This window comes from Pristiophorus japonicus, chromosome 1 (genome assembly GCF_044704955.1).
Source record: "Pristiophorus japonicus isolate sPriJap1 chromosome 1, sPriJap1.hap1, whole genome shotgun sequence".
Taxonomy (NCBI): Eukaryota; Metazoa; Chordata; class Chondrichthyes; family Pristiophoridae; genus Pristiophorus; species Pristiophorus japonicus.
The window spans coordinates 53,128,591-53,152,876 of record NC_091977.1 but is presented as its reverse complement, the minus strand read 5'-3'; the positions used below and the strand labels follow the sequence as shown (position 1 = coordinate 53,152,876).

Here is a 24,286-nt window from a genome sequence, read left to right as displayed (position 1 = left end):
AGGGACATTGGCGCGCGAGGGGAGGAGCAGGGACATTGGCGCGCGAGGGGAGGAGCAGGGACATTGGCGCGCGAGGGGAGGAGCAGGGACATTGGCGCGCGAGGGGAGGAGCAGGGACATTGGCGCGCGAGGGGAGGAGCAGGGACATTGGCGCGCGAGGGGAGGAGCAGGGACATTGGCGCGCGAGGGGAGGAGCAGGGACATTGGCGCGCGAGGGGAGGAGCAGGGACATTGGCGCGCGAGGGGAGGAGCAGGGACATTGGCGCGCGAGGGGAGGAGCAGGGACATTGGCGCGCGAGGGGAGGAGCAGGGACATTGGCGCGCGAGGGGAGGAGCAGGGACATTGGCGCGCGAGGGGAGGAGCAGGGACATTGGCGCGCGAGGGGAGGAGCAGGGACATTGGCGCGCGAGGGGAGGAGCAGGGACATTGGCGCGCGAGGGGAGGAGCAGGGACATTGGCGCGCGAGGGGAGGAGCAGGGACATTGGCGCGCGAGGGGAGGAGCAGGGACATTGGCGCGCGAGGGGAGGAGCAGGGACATTGGCGCGCGAGGGGAGGAGCAGGGACATTGGCGCGCGAGGGGAGGAGCAGGGACATTGGCGCGCGAGGGGAGGAGCAGGGACATTGGCGCGCGAGGGGAGGAGCAGGGACATTGGCGCGCGAGGGGAGGAGCAGGGACATTGGCGCGCGAGGGGAGGAGCAGGGACATTGGCGCGCGAGGGGAGGGGGTGAGGGCGGGGCTGCGAGGCGAGGGGAGGGGGCAAAGAGAGAGAGGGGGAAAAGAGAGAGAGCGCGCGCGCGAGAGAGAGAGAGAGAGAGAGAGAGAGAGAGAGAGAGAGAGAGAGAGAGAGAGAAAAGAGAGAGAGAGGGGCCCAGGTGGGATAGTTAAGGTGCAAGCAGGAGAGCTTCAATTGACATGGGCAGATGCACATTCTCCATGTTGAAGTTCTTGCATAAAATATGAGTACTTTTGTTACAGACAGAGAGAGAGAGAGAGAGAGAGAAAGAGAAAGGTTAGAAAGCGAGAGCAAGGGAAAACTTTTCGGGTATAGTTAGGTACAGGGTGGGGCGAGCGAGACAGAGAAGAGAGAGAGAGAAAGAGAGAGAGAGAGAGAAGAGAGAGAGAGAGAGAAAAGAGAAAAGGAGAAAAGAGTGAAAAGGAGAGAGAAAAGTGAGAGAGTGAAAAGAGAGTGAAAAAAGAGAGAGTGAGAAAAGAGAGAGAGAGAAAAGAGAGAGAGAAAAGAGAGAGAGAGAGAGAGAGAGAGAGAGAGAAAGAAAAAGAGGAAGGTTAGAAAGCGAGAGCAAGGGAAAACTTTGCGGGTATAGTTAGGTACAGGGTCTGGGAGGGAGGAAGCCACTTGGCCTGGGAGAGGGGCAAGGGAGTGTCGACCGGGAGGCCCCTCAGCCTGGTATAGGAGCGGGACCAGCAAAGCACTCAGGGCTGGACCGGTACCGGCAAGGAGCTCGGGGCAGGCAGGGGAAGCAGACCAAGGCCCTTCGGCCTGGGATCGGGGTGGTGATCAGCACCGGCATCGCGAGGGGGGACTTTAATAATTGAAGGTAAATTGATGCAATGTGTTTTTAAATTGATGTAATGTGTTTTAATATGTTGTGAGCTGGCTGGCTGTTTCACTTTCCAGCCTCCACTCGCATTGTGTTCCTGGTTACCGTGGCAACCTGATCTTTTTGGCGCAGATCAAGGCTCCACCTCAAAACTAAAGGTTAGGTTAGGCTGCGCCAAAATGAAGAAATCCAATGGGGAAACTTCGAACATTTTTGTTTGCCGTACTTGGGCCCCAAAAAAAACAGGCATTACTCTTCAAGTACGCCAAAAAAAAGCTTTGAGGAAAATTGAGCCCTGAAAGAGCAGTGTACTGTTATTCAGAGAACCAATGATTCATTACCTTGAATTTCAGAAGGCATTCAATACTGTGTTTCACAACAGACTTGCGGCTAAACCAAATGTTTGGGATAAACGAGGAAACAGTAAACTGGATAATAAATTGGCTAATAATGATCAATGTTGGTAGTTTCAATTGGACCTTCGTGACCAACAGAGTACCACGTAAATTATCCCCGAAAATCCTACTAGAGATTTCACAATTGGGCATATGAATGGGTAACTTTATTAAGAAATGTAACGCAGTCTAGTAAAACAAGTATCCAAATCATTAAAAAAATCTGAAATACATGTTTATAATAGCTCAAATGCAAGCACACTCACTACTCTGTAACTAAATAACTGAGTATGATAATTCCTGATTTAACAGACAAATCATAATCTCATGCCCAAATGATCAAACTGCATTACTTCCAGTTTATTACAACAGATTAATCTTAGTTGTGAACATATCATAAAAGCATACATTCCATTTGAACATGGTAGGCTGCTCAATTGGCTTAGTAGATAAAGCCACCACGTGTTGTGAATTAAGCTTTACTGACCAGAAAGTCACAGATTCAATCCATCATGCATGGTGAGTTAACCAGGTGGCAGTGGGAGCACTACAATTGGCATCAACATCTCTGGGCTGGGAAGGGGTAGGTACACCATCACCAGCGATCTGTTCCCAATTACATTTGTTAATCTCTGCTGAAAGTTTATATGGACTTCAGCTGAGGCAGGATGGAGCTTGGCTCACAGTCAAAACACTCACTGTTCATACTATTTGAGAAACATACCAACAAGCTTCTGGTGCTACTGAATCTTCTCCCAGCATGAGTTACTACCTTCATGTGTAGGTGAGCTGAATACTGGAGGGGAAAAAAAAAATCTAACAACACTCGGGGTATCTTTCTCCCCATGAAAGGCACACTCATACACTAACAGTCTTGTTCTAATGTAGAAAAATAAATTCACCATGCAAACCTCTCTGTAACCTCATCAACAGAATAATAATCATTCATGCTCTCAATATACCAATTAAAACACCGTAACAAAATCAAATCACAACACAATCTACTGCGCAAGTATAAGTGATATCTTTATGCACCCTTTTGTATTCTCTAAATATTAAGTGGAGCAATCAGAAATCGATAATATGTGCAGAAAAATATCAATGTGACGCAGGAAAAAATAAACACTTGACTGATATGTAACTACCATGCTTTGGTCAAATTGCAACAGGACCTTTCGATGGTGTGCCTGCAACCCAAAAATGCCCAGTCGTCTTTTACTAATGAATGTAAAGTGGACACATTTTAAATTCTACTTTTAGGATTTGAAACAAAGCATTATTTTATTCTGCAACTTATATACGCGAGCAGTTTTTATGACGGGATCATCATCCGATACGAATTAAAAATCTTGGCTCGCAGCATGGAGGAAGCTGCATCAGTGGAATACAAGCTCAAAATGTACTTCCTGTGAAAACTGTATATAAAATCCCATTTATAGCATTAGCCATGCATGATTGGATTCAGTTTGGATCAATGACAAACAATGTGATCTCTCAGTTTTTACAGAGGGTCTCCCTAGAGTACTTGCATGCAATGGGAGGTATTGAATTACCCATCTGTGTGATGATATTGATTACCAATTGGATATTTTGCATCAGGGCATTAATGCTACCCTGAAGCAAAATTAAAGTCACAGCCAGAATCTGCTCCAAGATGAAGAGATATTTGTCTTCTTCAAAAAGAGAAAATTTGCTCTAAAAAGTTGCTACTTGATGCTTTAGAGTATGTCAGTATGATGCCTTGCCCTAAAATCTCACCTTATTTTAATTAATAAAGCAGGTTCAAAATTAACATAGGTGTCCAGCACCCATCTAAGGGGTAGATTTAATCCAGTTACTTTCACAAAATCACAAAGTAAATATAATTGAGGAAGGCCATTCTGCCCATCTTAACTCATTCAATCTAGAAAAATCAACCTTTCCCACCCCATTCCAGCATCCACACACAGGATTCCACTGTCTGTAATATGTATCTTGCTATCCATTACCCCAAATAAAAATGAATTCCAAGTCTTGATTACAGTCTGCATGTCATCAGTTTTGAATTTAGCCTTCACCAAATTGAATTCCAAATTTAGCTTTTTAACACTGTTTAATCTGCATGGTTGATAGCCCCCAGGCTCCTGCTCAGATGACTCCTTTCAAGGTTGTAGAGCCCAAATTTTTTCCTTGTAACTGAATCCTTACACACTAGGAATCATGATAATGGCTCTGCTTTGAAGCCTTTCCAGGGTTTCAAGATCTTCTTTTTGCCTCAGTGACCAAAACCAAACAGCACTTAGAAGTGCACTCTGATCAAAGCGGTGCACAGTTTCAGCATGACACTCCGACTTGTATTCTACTGTTTTGCCTGTATAATTCATCATTCAGTTTCCTTCATTGATTGCTATTGCACAATAACTGGACATGTTAAGTGCCAAGTGTATTACCATCCCTAAATCTTTTTCAGCTTCACCCTTGGCTAGTTCAACAAATATACGCCTCCCACTGTGCAATACCATAAACTAAAACACAGTGAATGTAATCCACCAAGTGGCTATTCACCCACCACGCCTATCTCAGATTTACAAAGCATCAACCACCAGTTTCTGTACTCCGAACAACTTAAATTTATACAGAGCCACAGAAATTTACGGCACCGCAGACCATTCGGCCCATCACGTCTGTGCCGGACAGAAAAGAGCTATTCAGCCTAATCCCACTTTCCAGCTATTGGTCCATAGCCTTGTAGGTTACAACATTTCACGTACATATCCGAGTACTACTCAAGTGCGGAGAGAGTTTCTGCCTCTACCACCCTTTCAGGTAGAGTTTTCCAGACTTCCACCACCCTCTTGGTGAAAAAAATGGTCAATTCCCCTCTAATCGTTCAACCAATTACTTTAAATCTATGCCCCCTGGTTATTGACCTTTCTGCGAAGGGAAATAGGTACTTCCTATCCACTCCATCTCGGCCCCTCATAATTTTATACACCCCTGTTCCTCTGTTCCAAAGAAACAACCCCACCCTATCCAATCTTTCCTCACAGCTAAAATTCTCCAGTCCTGGCAACATCCTCGTAAATCTCCTCTGTACCCTCTGTAATGCGATCACATCCTTCCTGTAATGTGGTGACCAGAACTGTACGCAGTGCTCTAGCTTTGGTCGAACTAGTGTTTTATACAGTTCAAGCACAACCTCCCTGCTCTTATATTCTATGCCTTAGCTAATAAAGGCAACTATTCCGTCTGCCTTCTAAACCACCTTATTGACCTGTCTTGCTTTCAGGGATCAGGTTTCAAAATTATCATCCTTATTTTCAAATCCCTCCATGGCCTCACCCCTCCTTATCTTTGTAAGCTCCTCCAGCCCCAAAACCCCGCGATGTCTGCGCTCCTTTAATTCTGCTCTCGGGGATCCCTGATTATAAATCACTCAACCATGGGTGGCCGTGCCTTCTGTTGCCGAGGCTCCAAGTTCTGGAACTCCCTGCCGAAACCGCTGTACCTCTCTTTCCTCTTCCTCCAAGACACTCCTTAAAACATACATCTGTCACCAAGCTTTTGGTCACCTGCGCTAATTTCTACTTATGCGCTCAGTGTCAAATTTTTTTAAATCGCATAATACTCCGGTAAAGGCGCTGTATAAATACAAGTTGTTGTTGTTGTTGAGGGATCTGTGGACATGCATTCCAAGGTCCCTCTGTCCCTCCATACATCTGAGTATCCTACCATTTATTGTGTATTCTCTTGCCTTGCTGGCCTTCCCCTAATGCATTACCTCACACATCTCCAGATTAAATTCCATTTGCCACTTTTCTGCCCATCTGACCAGTCCACTGATATCTTCCTGCAGTCTACAGCTTTCTTCCTCACTATCACATGGCCAATTTTTGTATCATCTGCAAACTTCTTAACCATGCCCCCTACATTGAAGTCTAAATCATTGATGTACATCACAAAAAGCAAGGGACAGACTACTGAGCCCTGCAGGACCTCACTGGAAACATCCTTCCATTCACAAAAACATCCATCGACCATTAGCCTTTACTTCCTGCCATTCAGCCAATTTTGGATCCAACTTGCCAGTTTCCCTTGGATCCCGTGGACTTTTACTTTTGTGACCAGTCTGCCATGTAAGACCTTGTCAAAAGCCTTGCTAGATCAAATGCAACACCCTCATGGAAACATAGAAAATAGATGCAGGAGTAGGCCATTCGGCCGTTCGAGCCTGCACCACCATTCAATATCATGGCTGATCATGCAATTTCAGTACCCCATTCCTGCTTTCTGCACTTCACAGAAGCTTAATCAGATAAGGATGGATGCCGAGCCAAAGCAGGTATTGGGAGAGGTGACCTGAAACTTGGTGTCTTTAAGAGCCAGAATGTTGAATTCTACAGGTGAAACAGTATAATGCAAGTCAGTGTGTCATGCTGAGAGGGAGGTGGAGAGGAAGTGTGTTTGGAAGGAAATTCCAGAGCTTAGGGCTTTGACCTGATTGCACAAGAGGCCAGAGTCGGAGAACAGTTCTGCCGGTCGGTTCGCTGCTAGTAGGTAGGTAGGTAGGTAGGTAGGTAGGTAGGTAGGTAGGTAGGTAGGTAGGTAGGTAGGTAGGTAGGTAGGTAGGTAGGTAGGTAGGTAGGGTCGGGAGAACTGTATGGATGAGTTAGATTACAGAGATAGGGAAGGGCAAAGCCATGAAGGGAATTAAACATGAAGATGAAAATCTTAACTTGGAAGATTTAGGAGATGGTGAGCCAATGTAAGTCAGTGGGTACAGTGGTGATGGGTGAGCAGGGATAGGATACAGGCAACAGAGTTTTGGACGAGCTGAAGTTTACATAAGAACATAAGAAATAGGAGCAGGAGTAGGCCATACGGCCCCTCGAGCCTGCTCCGCCATTCAATAAGATCATGGCTGATCTGATCATGGACTCAGCTCCACTTCCCTGCCCGCTCCCCATAACCCCTTATTCCCTGAGAGGTTGGGAAACTGGCCAGAAGAACATTGCAATAGTAGATAATAAAAACAGCAAGTGCTGGAAATCTCAGCGGGTCAGGCAGCAGCATTTTGTGTTTTTATTTCAGATTCCAGCATCCGCAGTATTTTGCTTTTGTATTGCAATAAGTGAGTCTGGAGATGACAAATGGCAACAGGTGACCTGAAACATTTTTAACTTTAACCAAAATTACAAAACACATCTGTATAGATTGCATTCACTTGAATATGGAAACACATATTGACATCGAGTTTCTAAATGGGAATGCAACTCATCAGTATACGTGCAGTATTATTCCAACAGAATGGAATGCTAACTCCAGTGTTCAACACGCAAAGAATGGTATCGAAGCGTGGCTTTAGTCAATCAATTAAATCAGTTTGCACTCGGCAACATTGTAAGAATGCTGTTCCTTTCATTAGCACCGTGCACAAGTCATACTGGTATGCAGATTTTTGTGACTTCCAAACCTGAGTTACAACTTACCGGTTTAAGCACAGTAATTAACCATCGCAAAAAATGTCTATGCTACCATAATCTAGACTCTAGTTCTTGGAATAATTAAAAATGTTAGAAATAGCAATGTTAGAGCTCTAATCCTTGCTTCATAACTCCAATTAAATCTTAAACATTCAACTTCACACAAAAAGGAGAGCGAGCTTGTTGACTGAATTATGATTATCTGTTAGGTAAATTGAGAAAGCACCGTGCAACTTATTTGGAAAACAGCTCGTCTTGATACTCAAAGTATGTGTTTTCTTTTAAAAGCGTCAAAATATTCAAAGCATGTTAAGCATCTTTTTTTTGGGAAACACATCTATTGAAATTGTGCAATGGAGCTGAATCAACTGCTAAAGAGACAGTCCTTAAACCAGAATGCTTCAAAGTCATGTTGCTCCAGCTGTTGGTTAACTCAGCACTCCGTCACTGCCCACATCAGTAACTCCAACCAATTCCCCAACTATATCAGCACCTATTGTTTAAATAATGACAACGCCACAAAGAAAAACCTGTGTTAAAATTAATCACCTTTCACTTCTATTTGATGCATATCAAAATGAAGGGTGTCACTGTCAGGAAACAGAACACAGAACTGAGGCTCCTGCATCTGTCACTATATCATGTGCTAAAGGGAACACGCAGCCATGTTCTGCACAGCCAATACATATCCAACATGAAAGCCATGGAAGTAGACTAAGATTGTTGCTCAAATGCAGTTAATTTAACATGCACGTTTATTTGGCACATTTCAATGGCAGATTATGGTATTACCCATTGAATAATGGCAATTGAAGAAACTTCCTTTAACTTAATGCTGCAAAAAACATCTTGGCTAATGCAGTTGGACAACTCCCAATTTGTATCACTGGCATTTCTACTTCCTATGCAATCTTGGGTCCCCCAAAAAAGCCAGTTGCATTCGTTTCCAATAGTACTACAGATTTTTGAGTTTCGTTAACCAATCAGTTCCCAGACTTTTAAAAATTTCCCATTTTCAAAATTTGCTCTCCATTTGATCTGTACATTTTTTTTTAAAAAAGCTGCATATGGAGATTGTACCTGGTATGGTCATTATTTTGTCTCCAGAACAAGAAGTGTGACACAACTGACAATTAGAGGACCCAGACAATAAAAGCTGATGCTGAAAGTAAACACCCAATCCTGAAATGGATCCATCTTCAAAGGTATGTTCTTGAATAACTTATAGGATAACAGATGGGCTAAAACACGTTACGAGGCAGGAATAGATCAAGCATTTACTCATGTCACAAGCCATGATAGCAGAGCTCAAGTAGCTTATCATCTCAATTCCAGCATGCATTACTGACTTCTATTTTAACAAGTATTATACCGGACAATATCTGGGAGTATCATGGCTTAAATAAACTATAAAGCAAGATTTATTCATGAAGCTAGATTTCTTACTTTACCCAAGAACATTTTAACAAATTCCTTCACATGTTACAATTTTTCTGTATATTGTGCATTGAAAAATCACTCCTTGCCCAGTCGCTAGGATAACAGATTTCTGATCTGAATGGCAAGTTAAAAAGTATTTTATTCCAATTACCAGAGAGCTTTAGATGCTATTTTCTTGAGCTATTGCACTTCAAATGCTAGTGTTCCTTTTGCACAAATAATTCTGCATTCTACCAAACTCTTACAAATTTTTTCTCAAAGTTTCTCTTAATCCTTCATTGTGCTGTTGATACTCAATTTCTTTAACAAAATAGGAACAATTATTGAAAAACTTTGAGCTGTATTCATCATTGTAGATTTATGCACCTTTCAACTGTAAGTACTTAACTTTAACAATGGTATTTTTTTATTACATTTACAAAATTTGAAAACCCAAACAAACATTCATTTTATCAGTCTTGCAAATTTATTAACAAAAAGGTTTAATTTCCATTTTCCTACATCAGCTCCATTTATAAATGTCAAACCCTATAAATATGCTTTTATTTTCTTTTAGTCAAGCACCCCGTTAACAAATCTCCTCATTAATATGTAAATCTAAAGTCAATCGGTCTTCTCTTTGACAGCACTATGAATTCTGAGTAGTGCACTGTGTAATCGGCTTTACTTAGGCTAGAATATTCATCATAAATGTTGTCATTTAAGAAAAATTACACAAAATATACCATAATTGATATGACTGCTGTCTAGTTAATAGTCCTTTAATTGTTATCTGGAACATATAGTGGTAGATTTACATCTTGTTGCTGGGAAGTCAAATCTATAATGCGATGTTTATGCAAAAAAAATGCAAAACATGAAAAATGTAACTCGAGTTAGTTCAATTTTTAATGTAACTTTTTGCATTGCACATACAATTATTTGCTTCAGGGACTTCACTGAATACTCACAAAAGTGAAAAATTTTTTTTTTTTTTTTTTTACAAGGATGGTACCAGGACTGAGAGATTACAGCTATCGGGAAAGATTGAACAGTTTGAGACTTTTCCTCTTTAGAAAAGAGAACTTAAAGGAGGCGTGATGGAGGTCTTTAAAATTATTAATGGGTTGCACAGGGTAGATTTGGAAAGAATGTTTCCACTTGCGGGAGATTCCAAAACTAAGGATCATAACTACAAGATAGTGACTAATAAATTTCTTTACTCAAGAGTGGTGAGAATGTGGGACAAAGTTGGTTTCACTCCTAAATAGCTGATTGTAGCCATAGCATCTCCAACAATGTTTTTCTTCCTACCCCTGTACCATTATTTTTAGGATCTAGGCTTGCCTGCCCAGCCTCCTCTTCATTATCTACATGGTGAGATCATCCATAGACATGAGGCAAGCTTCCCATGACTTTGACTTCGAGGTAAGATTGCTAACAAACCCAAAGAGTTGGCTTATGTTGGCTATGATTATGCATGTAAAAAAAAAAAAGCATTTTGGCTATATTCATAACCTGATAATTAGAGAAGTAAAGTCTGGGGAGTTACTTGCGGTTCAAAGTACTGACCCCCATTTTCGAGAGAAAAAAAAATTGTACTCAAATCATGTATTTCTTTTGAAAAAGCATGATTTTCTGAACTGCAAGGATGCACACATCAAGCCTCTGTCTGTGATGTCACAGCAAGGATTCCCATATGGCTCCATGGCTGCAAGGATAGCATAGAAACATAGAAAATAGGTGCAGTAGGCGGCCATTCGGCCCTTCGAGCCTGCACCACCATTCAATATGATCATGGCTGATCATGCAACTTCAGTACCCTATTCCTGCTTTCTCTTCATATCCCTTGATCCCTTTAGCCATAATGGCCACATCTAACTACTTTTGAATATATCTAACGAACTGGCCTCAACAACTTTCTGTGGTAGAGAATTCCACAAGTTCACAATTCTCAGAGTGAAGAAGTTTCTACTCATCTCGGTCCTAAATGGCTTACCCCTTTTCCTTAGACTGTGACCCCTGGTTCTGGACTTCCCCAACATCGGGAACATTCTTCCTGCATCTAACCTGTCCAATCCCGTCAGAATTTTATATGTTTCTATGAGATCCCCTCTCATTCTTCTAAATTCCAGTGAATACAAGTCTAGTCGATCCAGTCTTTCTTCATATGTCAGTCCTGCCATCCCGGGAATCAGTCTGGTGAACCCTCGCTGCACTCCCTCAATAGCAAGAATGTCCTTCCTCAGATTATGAGACCAAAACTGTACACAATATTCAAGGTGTGGCCTCACCAAGGCTCTGTACAACTGCAGTAAGACCCCCTTGCTCCTATACTCAAATCCTGTCGCAGTGAAGGCCAACATGCCACTTGCCTTCTTCACCATCTGCTATACCTGCATGCCAACTTTCAATGACTGATGTACCACGACACCCAGGTCTCGTTGCACCTCCCCTATTCCTAATGTGTCACCATTCAGATAATATTCTGCCTTCCTGCTTTTGCCACCAAAGTGGAAAATCTCACATTTATCCACATTATACTGCATCTGCCATGTATTTTCCCACTCACCTAACCTGTCCCAAGTCACCCTGCAGCCTCTTAGCATCCTCCTCACAGCTCACACAGCCACCCAGCTTAGTCTCATCTGCAAACTTGGCGATATTACACTCAATTCCTTCATCTAAATCATTAATGTATATTGTAAATAAGCTGAGGTCCCAGCACTGAACCTTGCGGTACCCCTAGTCACTGCCTGCCATTCTGAAAAGGACCCGTTTATTCCTACTCTTTGCTTCCTGTCTGCCAACCAGTTCTCTATCTACGTCAATACATTACCCCCCCAATCCCATGTGCTTTAATTTTGCACACTAATCTCTTGTGTGTGACCTTGTCAAAAGCCTTTTGAAAGTCCAAATACACCACATCAACTGGTTCTCCCTTATGCACTCTACTAGTTACATCCTCAAAAAATTCTAGAAGATTTGTCAAGCATGATTTCCTTTTCACAAATCCATGCTGACTTGGACCGATCCAGTCACTGCTTTCCAAATGCGCTGCTATTACATCTTTAATAATTGATTCCAACATTTTCCCCACTACCGATGTCAGGCTAACCGGTCTATAATTCCGTGTTTTTTCTCTCCCTCCTTTTTAAAAAAAATGGTGTTACATTAGCTACCCTCCAGTCCATAGGAACTGATCCTGAGTCTATAGAATGTTGGAAAATGATCACCCATGCATCCACTATTTCTAGGGCCACTTCCTTAAGTATTCTGGGATGCAGACTATCAGGCCCCAGGGATTTATCAGTCTTCAATCCCACCAATTTCCCTTACACAATTTCTTGACTAATAGGGATTTCCCTCGGTTCCCTAGTATTTCCAGCAGGTTATTTATGTCTTCCTTAGTGAAGACAGAAGTATTTGTTCAATTGGTCTGCCATTTCTTTGTTCCCCATTATAAATTCACCTGATTCTGACTGCAAGGGACCTACATTTGTCTTCACTAATCTTTTTCTCTTCACATATCTATAGAAGCTTTTGCAGTCAGTTTTTATGTTCCCTGCAAGCTTCCTGTCATAGTCTATTTTCCCCCTCCTAATTAAACCCTTTGTCTGCCTCTGCTGAATTCTAAATTTCTCCCAGTCCTCAGGTTTGCTGATTTTTCTGGCCAATTTATATGCTTCTTCCTTGGATTTAACACCATCCCTAATTTCCATGGTTAGCCACGGTTGAGCCACCTTCCCCGTTTTATTTTTACGTCAGACAGGGATGTACAATTGTTGAAGTTCATCCATGTGATCTTTAAATGCCTATCTACCGTCAACCCTTGAAGTATCATTCGCTAGTACAAACCAGACGTCTGCACCTGGGCAGGACTGGAACCGATGTCTTGGGGGAAGTGTTGGCAAAGGTTTAAACTAATATGGCAGGAGGATGGGAATCTATGCAGGGAAACACTCCTCCTAGGACATCATTTCCGGTCCTGCCCAGGTGCAGACCGTCCGGTTTGTACTGGTCCCACCTCCCCCAGAATCGGTTCCAATGTCCGAGGAATTTGAATCCCTCCCTCTTGCAGCATTCCTCAAGCCACGTATTCATCTTAACTATCCTGTTATTTCTATTCTGACTAGCACGTGGCAGTGGTAGCAATCTTGAGATTACTACCTTTGAGGATCACATATTCTGACTAAAAAAAATCCAGAAAAAAAACAGTACTGGCTGGCCAGAGAGGGTACCCAACCCACAATATGGCTTTCATCTAAGAGGTCTGATAGGACCAGTTAGAAGCAAATCAAAAAAATATGAATAGGTTGATAGGAAATAAATGCAGACTGGAAAAACACAGCTGGAAATAAATAAAGTAGCAGGAAAGCAGGCCAAAAAATAATTTCAATACTCTGGAAAGGATGCAGAAGAGGGGTACTAGACTAATTCCAAGTTTAAAGCATCTTAGTTATCAAGATAGGCTAAGAGAGTTGGGACTCTATACCTTAGAGCAGCGTAGACTTGGGGGGACCTGATTGAAGTTTATAAGATAATGAAGGGAATAGATGGTGTTCCAGCTGACAGTTTATTTCAATCAAACAGGTTAGGCAGGACTCGGGGGTCACAAATGTAAGTTGTATAGGGATAGATCCAGGTTAGACATCAGGAGGTAGTTCTTTTCCCACAGAATAGTAGACCTCTGGAACAAGCTGCTGTTTCAAGTGGTGGATGCAGACTTGCTGAATTCCTTTCAAGCAAAAGCTGGATTTATTTCTGGCTGCGGCGATCACCTCTTGCAGGTCGGTAACTGCAGGGAATTCAAGGCCAGAATGATCTCCTGGACCAGTTTTGATCGCCTAGATGGAGAGGAATTTCCCAAAGTTTGTTCCCTCAAATTGGCCTGGGTTCTTTTAAAATCTGTTTTTTTGCCTCTCCCATGAGATCACATGGTTTTGGGTGGGGTGGAGTGTATAACTTGTGATATACAAGGTATTGCAATTGTGTGGGACAGGCTCAATGGACCAGAGGGTCTCTACCTGTCCGTCATTGTTTGTAGAATACTGCATATTTTAAGAAAAAATACCACCTAGGCCTCACACTCGAAAATTACCTCCCAAAACCCCTCTGCCTCTTCACCTTCCTCTCCTCTTCCAAGCAACTCTTAAAACCCATCTCTGACCAAGCTTTTGTTGCCCCTTCTTGGTCCCAGAGTCCATTTGTTTTCGTTACGCCTCTGCTAAATGGCTCAGGATGTTTTTCTTATGTTAAGGGCACATTATAAATACAAATTGGTGTTGCAATAGAAATTGCTGAGGGGACAGTTAGGGGCCTAAAGATATCAGTTAACTTGTCACTAATTGGGGTAAATTTTCATCTTCACCGCCTGGGCAGTAATCTAGTGGAGTGGATCAATCACTCCTTGCAGAAACCACACGATTTTCATTCTATTAAAATCAATGTAATAAAAATTGGTCGGGTTCTATAAATGGTGGCCGATTGTTCCACCAGCTGAACACCCAGGCAAAGACGGAAATTTATCCCACCATGTCTAAACACTGAGGTAGCAATAAACAAAGCCAATAAAAAGCAGAGTTATACAGTCAAGTAAGTTGAATTCAATTCCCTAGGCATCATGTTGAAGCTGTACAGTGCCTTGGTCAAGCCACACCTGGAGTACTGCTTGCAGTTCTGGTTGATGCAACATAATCCAGACACAGTACAGAGAGCAGTGAGGTTGATATTTAGTCTCCAAGGAGAGAAATGAGGGGAAATTTTGATAAGCTAGGGATTTTCAGCCTTGAAAACATACACCTGTGTCATTATACAACATCTATTTGACTGGAAAGAAACAGTAAACTTAAAACAAAAGGTGCAAGTGACTGGAGGGAATTTTGGGCTCAAGTTTCTAGCCACGCCTAGAACGGCGCAGTCCCGACCTGGACGCCCGTTTTTCGCGCCACAAAGTGCACCTAAAAAAACCCTCCGTATTCTCCACCTCCCTGCAGGTCCTCTGGCCCTCGGAGCAGCGCAGCACGAGCTGTAGGGGGCGGAGCCATGTCCCTGCACTGAAAACAGTGCCGGGACCTCTGCACATGCGCGCTACAGTGGGCACGCAAGTGCAGTAGCTCCAGGCGCCCGAAACTGTGTGGGAGGGGCCCGAAGCACACAGCCCCTAGCCCTGACCGAATGGCCTCACTGGGGCTGCGTGAATAAGGCTCCTCTCCCACGGCCACAGCTCCTGCTTCCTCCCAACCCGACTTCGCTCCCCCCACCCCCGGACCGGATCCGACTCCCGCTCCGCTCTCCCCCCAGACAGGACCCGACCCGGCTCCCGCACCCGCTCCCCCCCCCCGACTGGACCCGACCAGACTCCAGCTCCCACTCCCCCCCGACTGGACCCGACCCCCCCACCCCCCCAACTGGACTCCCGCCCCCCCCCCCCCCGACTGGACCCGACCCCCGCTCCCGCCCGACGGGACCCGACCCGACCCCCGCTCCCCCCCGACGGGACCCGACCAGACTCCCGCTCCCCCCTCCCCGACTGGACCCGCCCCCGGACTGGATCCGACCTGACCTCTCCCCGACCTGACCTCCCTCTCCCCCTCCTTCCCGACCCGAACCGAACCTCACTCCCCGACCCAACGCCACCTACCTGTAAATCTGGTGCTGGGGACGGGCCCTGCCCGAAGTCTCGGACCCGGCCCGTTTAGCCTTCGGTCCTGACGGCAAACCGCTGCCTGAAACACTTTCACACAGGTAGGAACATGGTTTATTTAATCTTTTCTTTGCTTATAAATTTTTATTTAGGTTGGATTTATTTGTATAATATTTGTATAAGTATAACTAAGGATTTATTATAGAATTTAATGACTTCCCTTCTTCCCCCCCCCCCTCGTTCCCGACGCCTAATTTGTAACCTGCGCCTGATTTTTTAATGTGTTGACAAGGTTTTTTCAAGCATACAGAAATCTTCACTTACTCCATTCTAAGTTAGTTTGGAGTACGTTTTCACCGTGGAAACTTTGAAATCAGGCGTCAGTGGCCGGACACGCCCCCTTTTGAAAAAAAAATTCTGTTCCAAAGTGAAACTGTTCTACCTGACTAGAACTGCAGAAAACTAAATGTGGAGAATTCCGATTTCTAAGATACTCCGTTCTGCACCAGTTGCTCCTAAAAATCAGGAGCAAATCATGTGGAAACTTGGGCCCGATGAGTGGAGATGGGGGTGGAAGTAGAACATACTGGTATTTATTAGGAATTTTCTTCCGTAATATTACTCTGGAGTAACCACTTTAAACTGCTATGCCGGCATTTAATCAAACAATACATTTATTCTTAAATATACAACTTCAGTGTCAGTTATGTTAAAGTTTCTTCTGAAAATGTTTTAAATATTTTGTAAACAGTGTACTTTATAAGAATGAACTACTGGGAGGACCATATAGTGTAATACAAGAATCATGTACAGAGAACATGTTTTTTTTCTTTTTAAAAAGCAGAATAAGTTATTTTAAGTTAGCTATAAATTATTAGAAACCAATAGTTAACTATCAGGTGACTTGAGTTCAATCTAGTCCTTGCATTGATATTCATAAAACATTAAAAATATAATTTACAGTAATTTTATTTAAATACTGATGTAGACAGAGGCTTGCCTTATATCTCTCAGAAGCATCTCAATGCAAAGACAAATTACTTACTTTTGCAAACACAAAAGCATGCAAGACAATGAAAAAGACAGAATTCTTTCCTCAACACAATACCCACCTCCTTCCATGGACTTAGAAACTGTGTTCGTGCATAGCGAGTGAGCATGTTGATTATGACAACCTGTCCCCACTCCTCCACATCTACCAACAGGTTACACAGCTTGCGGTAATTCTTGTGAATCAGGTCAATTCGCTCTGGGCAGACCTCCTCAAATGACATTACAACACTTCCAGCTACTAGCTGCGAACAGAGAGCACAAAACAACATGAGTAAAGACAAATTCAAATCAACTTGTGGAAGTTCATTATTCTCTGGAGCAACATCATTACCAGCAGTGTGAAAATGTTTTCAGAGCTTTTCTCCAGAGTCTTTGTCTAATTCCATGAACAGCACAAGTTATTAACAAAGCCAAAACAGAAGGATATAAATTACTTAGCAAAATTAACTTCATTAGTTGCAAGAAAAATCTTCTTTAAAACATAATTGCCAACTTCAAAAACCAGCCTCACTTTAAAAAAAAGCTTTAATTCCAACACAAAAGGAGCCCATAAAATGAAGCTATTAAGGAAAACATGCAGATTTGGAAAACTTTACAAATTTTGACTGCTATATGGAATCTTAAGTATATAAATACGTATGGAAGATATTCAACAATAATTGAATGTGTAATATATACACAAGGTTATAAAAGTATTGTACACCAATAAAAATAAAGTATAATAGAAATATTAAACATTTGTATGGTGTGAGCCAGAGTACATTTATTTCCACTAATCATACAATTTGTAGCAAAGGTCATAAATTTAGGATTGATATTAAATGATCTTTTTCTGCCAACACATTGGGCTCAATTTTCCCCAATTATCTGCGCCATTTTTTTGGGGAGTAAATTAAAATCTCCAAGTTTCCCCAATTTCTGCGCTAGCGTAATTCACTTGGGTAGGATTTTTTTAGGCTCCGATTTTTTTTTTAAACCTCATCGGTGGCGTAACCTGCCATCCGCGCCAATTCTGGCCGTTTTAGCAAGTTTGGCCAGCTCCGATTTATGCCAATTTTTCTTAAGATGTGACCGTTCTGGAAAAAGCTCCTGGGCAGTTAACAAAATTGGCGCAGGTAAAAGAATCAGCACAGACGATCCAGTTCCACAACTGGAACAGCAGCAGGAGAGGGAGAGAGAGGCGGTGGGGGGGTGGAGGACTGAAGAGGTGGGGGGGGGGGGGGGGGGGGGGGGAAAGGGAGGGAAGAGAGGAGAGGGTGGGAGGCCTTTCGGCCAGCATTAGGAGCAGCACCCAGCAGGAGGAGGATGGCCTTTCAGCAAGGGTTAGGAGCGGCATCCGGCACTGGGAGGGGAGGGAGGCCTTTTGGCCAAGGTTAGGAGCAGCTCCTGGCACCAGGAAAGGGGGGCGGGGGAGCCTTTAGGCTAAGGTTAGGAGCAGCACCTGGCACCAGGACTGGGGGGGGGGGGGGGGGGGGGCGGAGCCTTTCGGCCAAGGTTAGGAGCGGCACCAGGCAGGGGATAGATTTTTGGCATAACTAATAATTTCATGCTGATAAGCTGCTGCAATGTGCAAGGTTCTTGTGCAGATTGCTGTGAGCTGGCCAGAATGTGTTGCATGATTCACTTTCTAGTCTCAGCCCGCACTGTGTCCCTCGTTACCCTGGCAACCCGATCTTTTTGGTGCAGATCTTAGGCTCCACCCCCAAAGCTAAAGAACAGGCTACGCAGCGCCAAAAATCAACAAGTCAAACTGGAAAAGTTGGATGACTTTTTTTTTTCCATGGTTGGGCCCCCAAAAAACAGGCGGAACTCTTCAAGTACGCCAAAAAATGGCATTGGGGAAAATTGAGCCCAAAGGCTTAAGATATGGAAAGCATTTTCATCATAGGTGGTCCCTCATGGCCCCCCGACCTGAAAGAGAACACAACACCTTCGCAGGTCGGGCTATAAAATAAATATATGGAAAGCAATACCTCAAGGTGACCATTCAAGCCAAATCAACTGCAGCATTTGAGAGGATTAAACAAGGAACAAGGTAAAATATTAAAATGTTTAGTGAAATAGAAAATAAATGGGATAAGAGTAGGTAGTTTTGCTGTGGACTGAGCACCTGCATAGGTACACAGCATGCAGAATGGCCTTCTTCCATGCTAAAATGTTTATGCTTTACTTCTAGACAACAATGGCTGAATTCAAATCGAACATCCCGTAGAAGTGGTGCACATATCAGAGTGGATTGGGTTTGTCATCATCATAGGCAGTCCCTCTAACCACTCTAAAAGTGAGTTCTCAGGTGACTGTACAGTCCAATACAGGAATTAGAGTCTATCACAGGTGGGACAGACAGTGATTGAAGGAAAGGGTGGGTGGGGAGGCTGGTTTGCCGCACACTCCTTCCACTGTCTGCGCTTGGTTTCTGCATGTTCTCCAAGACGAGACTCGAGGTGCTTAACGCCCTCCCGGATGCTCTTCCAGGTGCCAGTGGGGATGTTGCACTTTATCAAGGAGGCTTTGAAGGTGTCCTTGAAACGTTTCCTCTGCCACTTGGGGCTCGTTTGCCGTGTAGGAGTTACAAGTAGAGCGCTTGCTTTGGAAGTCTCGTGTCGGGCATGCTGATGTGGCCATATAGTGGTTGATCAGCTTTCTGTTTGTGCTGAAGTAATCACCTTGTCCATGATAGGTGAAGCTTAAGACAGTACAAAGCTGCAAGCCAGTGAAAAATTCAGATTTGTTTTTTCATTAAAGAATACAAGGATTCGAACTATCCCCACTTAACCAAACATTGTTTAAAAGATGAGCGTGACTATTTTAAACATCTACGTTAGTGTAAGTACTGCAAAGTAATATCTGCGATAAATTTTAGCAATTCCCAACAATATAAATTCATATAACCTCACACTTCTTTAACAGCAATAGGTACAGCAGCAGCAACAACTAGAAGAGCAGAAACATATTGTTGGTGAGCTAACCCAAGCCTTAGTTCCTAAGGACAGAACTTGATAAAGAAACAGAGAACATAAAAACATAAGAAATAGGAGGAGTAGGCCATTTGGTCCCTCGAGCCTGCTCCGCCATTCAATATCATGGCTTCAGAATGGCAGGCAGTGACCAGTGGGGTGCCGCAGCTATTTACAATACACATTAATGATTTAGATGAAGGAATTGAGTGTAATATTTCCAAGTTTGCAGATGACACTAAGCTGGGTGGCAGTGTGAGCTGTGAGGAAGATGCTAAGAGGCTGCAGGGTGATTTGGACAGGTTAGATGAGTGGGCAAACGCGTAGCAGATGCAGTATAATGTGGATAAATGTGAAGTTATCCACGTTGGTGGCAAAAGCACAAAGGCAGAATATTATCTGAATGGTGGCAGATTAGGAAAAGGGGAGGTGCAACGAGACCTGGGTGTCATGGTACATCAGTCATTGAAAGGTGGCATGCAGGTACAGCAGGCGGTGAAGGCGGCAAATGGTATGTTGGCCCTCATAGCTAGGGGATTTGAGTATAGGAGCAAGGAGGTCTTATTGCAGTTGTACAGGGCCTTGGTGAGACCTCACCTGGAATATTGTGTTCAGTTTTGGTCTCCTAATCTGAGGAAGAACGTTCTTGCTATTGAGGGAGTGCAGCGAAGGTTCACCAGACTGGTTCCAGTGATGGCTGGACTGATATATGAGGAGAGACTGGATCGACTGGGCGTGTATTCACCGGAGTTTAGAAGGATGAGAGGGGATCTCATAGAAACATATATAATTCTGACGGGACTGGACAGGTTAGATGCAGGAAGAATGTTCCTGCTGTTGAGGAAGTTCAGAATCAGGGACATAGTCTAAGGATAAGGGGTAAGCCATTTAGAACTGAGATGAGGAGAAAATTCTTCACTCAGAGTTGTTAACCTGTGGAATTCCCTACCGCAGAGTGTTGTCGATGCCAGTTCATTGGATATATTCAAGAGGGAGTTAGATATGGCCCTTACGGCTAAAGGGATCGAGGGGTATGGAGAGAAAGCAGGAAAGGGGTACTGAGGGAATGATCAACCATGATCTTATTGAATGGTGGTACAGGCTCGAAGAGCCGAATGGCCTACTCCTGCACCTATTTTCTATGTTTCTATGATCTTGGCTTTTACTGCACTTTCCTGCCTGCTCCCCATAACCCTCAACTCCCCTACTGTTCAAAAATCCATCTACCTCCACCTTTGAATATATTCAATGATCCTGCCTCCACAGAGCTCTGGGGTAGAGAATTCCAAAGATTCACGACTCTTATCTCCACTTTAAATGGGCGATCCATTATTCTGAAACTATGGCCCCCATGTTCTCGATTCCCCTACAAGGGGAATCATCCTCTCTGTATCTACCCCATCAAGTCCCCTCAGAATCTTATATATTTCAACAAGATCACCTCTCATTCTTCTAAACTCCAATGAGTATTTGCCCAACCTTTCTTCATAAGACAATCCCTTCATCTCAGGAATCAACCTTGTGAACCTTGTCTGAACTGCCTCCAATGCAAGTATATCCCCTCCCTTAAATGAAACCAAAACTGTACCCAGTACTCTAGGTGTGGCCTCACCAATACCCTGTACAGTTGTAGCAGGACATCTCTGCTTTTATACTCCATCCCCCTTGCAATAAAGGCCAACATTCCACTTGCCTTCCTAATTACTTGCTGTACCTGTATACTAACTGTGTTTCATGCACAAGGACCCCCAGGTCCCTCCGTACTGCAGCATTTTGTAATCTCTCTCCATTTAAATAATTAGCTTTTTTATTCTTCCTATCAAAGTGGTAGGAAGGGATATTGTTAAGATTCAATGTCAGTATGAGATGTGTTTTGGTTAAAAAAAAAAGCAGGAATTATACTCTGAAAGGAAGTAGGCTCAGTGCTGTGGAAGAGCAGAGGGATTTGGAAATATGGATTCACAGAACATTAAATGCAGCACCTCAGGTTGACGAGGCTATTAAAAAAAAAAGGCAATGGAATTCTAAGTTTCATCATCAGAGGTGTATAATATAATAAAGTTAAGAGGTAATGATGAACCTATATAAACCCTTAACAAAAGGCAGCGAATGTACTGCGTGCAGTGTTGGGCCCCACGACATGGAAAGGATATTGAGGCTTTAGAGAAGATACAACACAATGTCGTTAGTTTCTATAGGCCCAAGTTTCCACATGCGCCTAGAACGGCGCAGTCCCGACCTGGACGCCTGTTTTTCGTGCCACAAAGTGCGCCTAAAAAAATCCTCCGTATTCTCCACTTCCCTGCAGGTCCTCTGGCCCTCGGCGCAGCGCAGCACGAGCTGTGGGTGGGGGGGGCGGAGCCAGGTCCCTGCGCTGAAAACAGTGCCGGGACCTCTGCACATGCGCGCTACAGTGGGCACGCAAGTGCAGTAGCTCCAGGCGCCCGAAGCACGCAGTCCCTAGCCCTGGCCGAATGGCCTCACTGCGTGAATAAGGCTCCTCTCACGGCCAGCTCCTGCTCCCACTCCCCCCCCCCCCCCCCCCGGATCCGACCCGCGCTCCTGCTCCCCCTACCCCCCGCCCCGACTCGCGCTCCTGCCCCCCGACTGGACCCGACCCGACTTCCGCCCCCCCCCCGACCTCCCGCTCCTCCCCCTCCCCCCCCCCGACTGGACCCGACCCACGCTCACGCTCCCGCCCCCCCCCCCGGACCTCCCGCTCCTCCCCCCTCCCGACTGGACCCGACCCGCGCTCCCGCCCCCCCGACTGGACCTGACCCGACCTCCTGCTCCCGCTCCCCCGCCCCCGGACTGGATCCGACCTGACCTCCCCTCCCCCTCCCTCTCTCCCTCTCCCCGACCCGACCCAACGCCACCTACCTGTAAATCTGGTGCTGGGGACGGGCCCTGCCCGAAGTCTCGGGCCGGCCCGTTCAGCCTTCGGTCCCGAAAGGCCTGCCTGAAGCACTTTCACACAGGCAGGAAGATGATTTATTTAATCTTTTCTTTGCTTATAAATGTTTATTCAGGTTGGATTTATTTGTATAATATTTGTATAAGTATAAATAAGGATTTATTATAGAATTTAATGACTTCCCTTCCCCCCCCCCACCTCATTCTGGACGCCTAATTTGTATCCTGCACCTGATTTTTTAATGTGTAGAACAGGTTTTTTTAGTTCTACAAAAATCTTCACTTGCTCCATTCTAAGTTAGTTTGGAGTACGTTTTCACTGTGGAAACTTTGAAATCAGGCGCCAGTGGCCGGACACGCCCACTTTTGAAGAAAAAAAGTCTGTTCCAAAGTGGAACTGTTCTACCTGACGAGAACTACAGAAAAAAAAATGTGGAGAATTGCGATTTCTAAGATAGTCCGTTCTCCACCAGTTGATCCTAAAAATCAGGCGCAAATCATGTGGAAACTTGGGCCCTATATTTCCTGATACCAGGCAGCATCCGAAAATTGGTGCTTTTTTTTGTTGACAATGCAGATTACAGGGTGATATGCTAGAATTTGTTTTAATTATGAAAAGATGGGACCGGTCAAATAGAAGCAGATGCTTCCAGTTGTTGAAGGGGCCTAGGAAGAATTCTCTACTTCCACGTGGCTCCAGCACAACTTTAATGAAACAGTCCATGCCTGCATGCAGCAAGATCTGGACGATATTCAGGCTTGGGCAGATAAGTGGCAAATAACATTCGTGCCACCCAAGTGCCAAGCAATGACCACCTCCAACAAGCGAGAGTCAAACCACCGCCCCATGACATTCAACGGCATTACCATCACCGAATCCCCCACCACTGGCACCTGGGAATCCCTGGCCCAAGACCGCCAAAGTGGAGGAAGAGCATCAGGGAGGGCGCTGAGCACCTCGAGTCTCGTCGTCGAGAGCATGCAGAAACCAAGTGTAGACAGCGGAAAGAGCATGCGGCAAACTCGGCTCCCTACCCACCCTTTCCTTTAACCACTGTCTGCCCCACCTGTTAGAGACTAATTCCCGCATTGGACTGTACAGCCACGTGAGAACTCACTTTTAAAGTGGAAGCAAGTCTTCCTCGATTTCGAGGGACTGCCTATTATGATGATGATGGGGGGGGGTCACAATTGACCGGAAACTTAACAGAACCAGCCACATAAATACTGTAGCAACAAGAGCAGGTCAGAGGCTGGGCATTCTGCGGCGAGTGTCTCACCTCCTGATTCCCCAAAGCCTTTCCACCATCTATAAAGGTACAAGTCAGGAGTGTGATGGAATACTCTTCACTTGCCTAGATGAGTGCAACTCCAATAACACTCAAGAAGCTCGACACCATCCAGGACAAAGCAGCCCACTTGATTGGCAGCCCATCCACCACCGACATACCGTGGCTGTAGTGTGTACCATCTACAAGATATACTGCAGCAACTTGCCAAGGCATCTTCAGCAGCATCTTCCAAATCCGCGTCCTGTACAAACTAGAAGGACAATGGCAGTAGGTGCATGGGTTTACCACCATCACCTACACTTCCCCACCAAGTCACACGCCATCCTGACTTGGAAGTATATCGCCGTTCCTTCATAGTCGCTGGGTCAAAATCCTGGTACTCCCTCTTCAATAGCACTGAGAGTACCTTCACCACATGTACTGCAGTGGTTCAAGGCGGCATCTCACCACCACCTTCTCAAGGGCAATTAGGGATGGGCAATAAATGCTGGCCTTGCCAGCGACACCCATATCCCATGAATGAATAAAAAAAAAACAAGTTCCACCACCCTGTGGTACACCATGTTACTTTATGTAGAATTTACAGC

At 44.6% G+C, this 24,286-nt stretch overlaps 1 protein-coding gene across 1 annotated transcript in view; it reads right to left on the bottom strand.

Moving 5' to 3' along the window:
• The window catches only part of ap3b1a (adaptor related protein complex 3 subunit beta 1a), a 319,942-nt gene that overhangs the window by 184,602 nt on the left and 111,054 nt on the right, over positions 1-24,286 (bottom strand). The window contains exon 7 of the mRNA XM_070879808.1: positions 16,597-16,779. Within this exon, the coding sequence (XP_070735909.1) occupies positions 16,597-16,779 (183 nt within the window). The remainder of the gene's footprint in view (positions 1-16,596; positions 16,780-24,286) is intronic.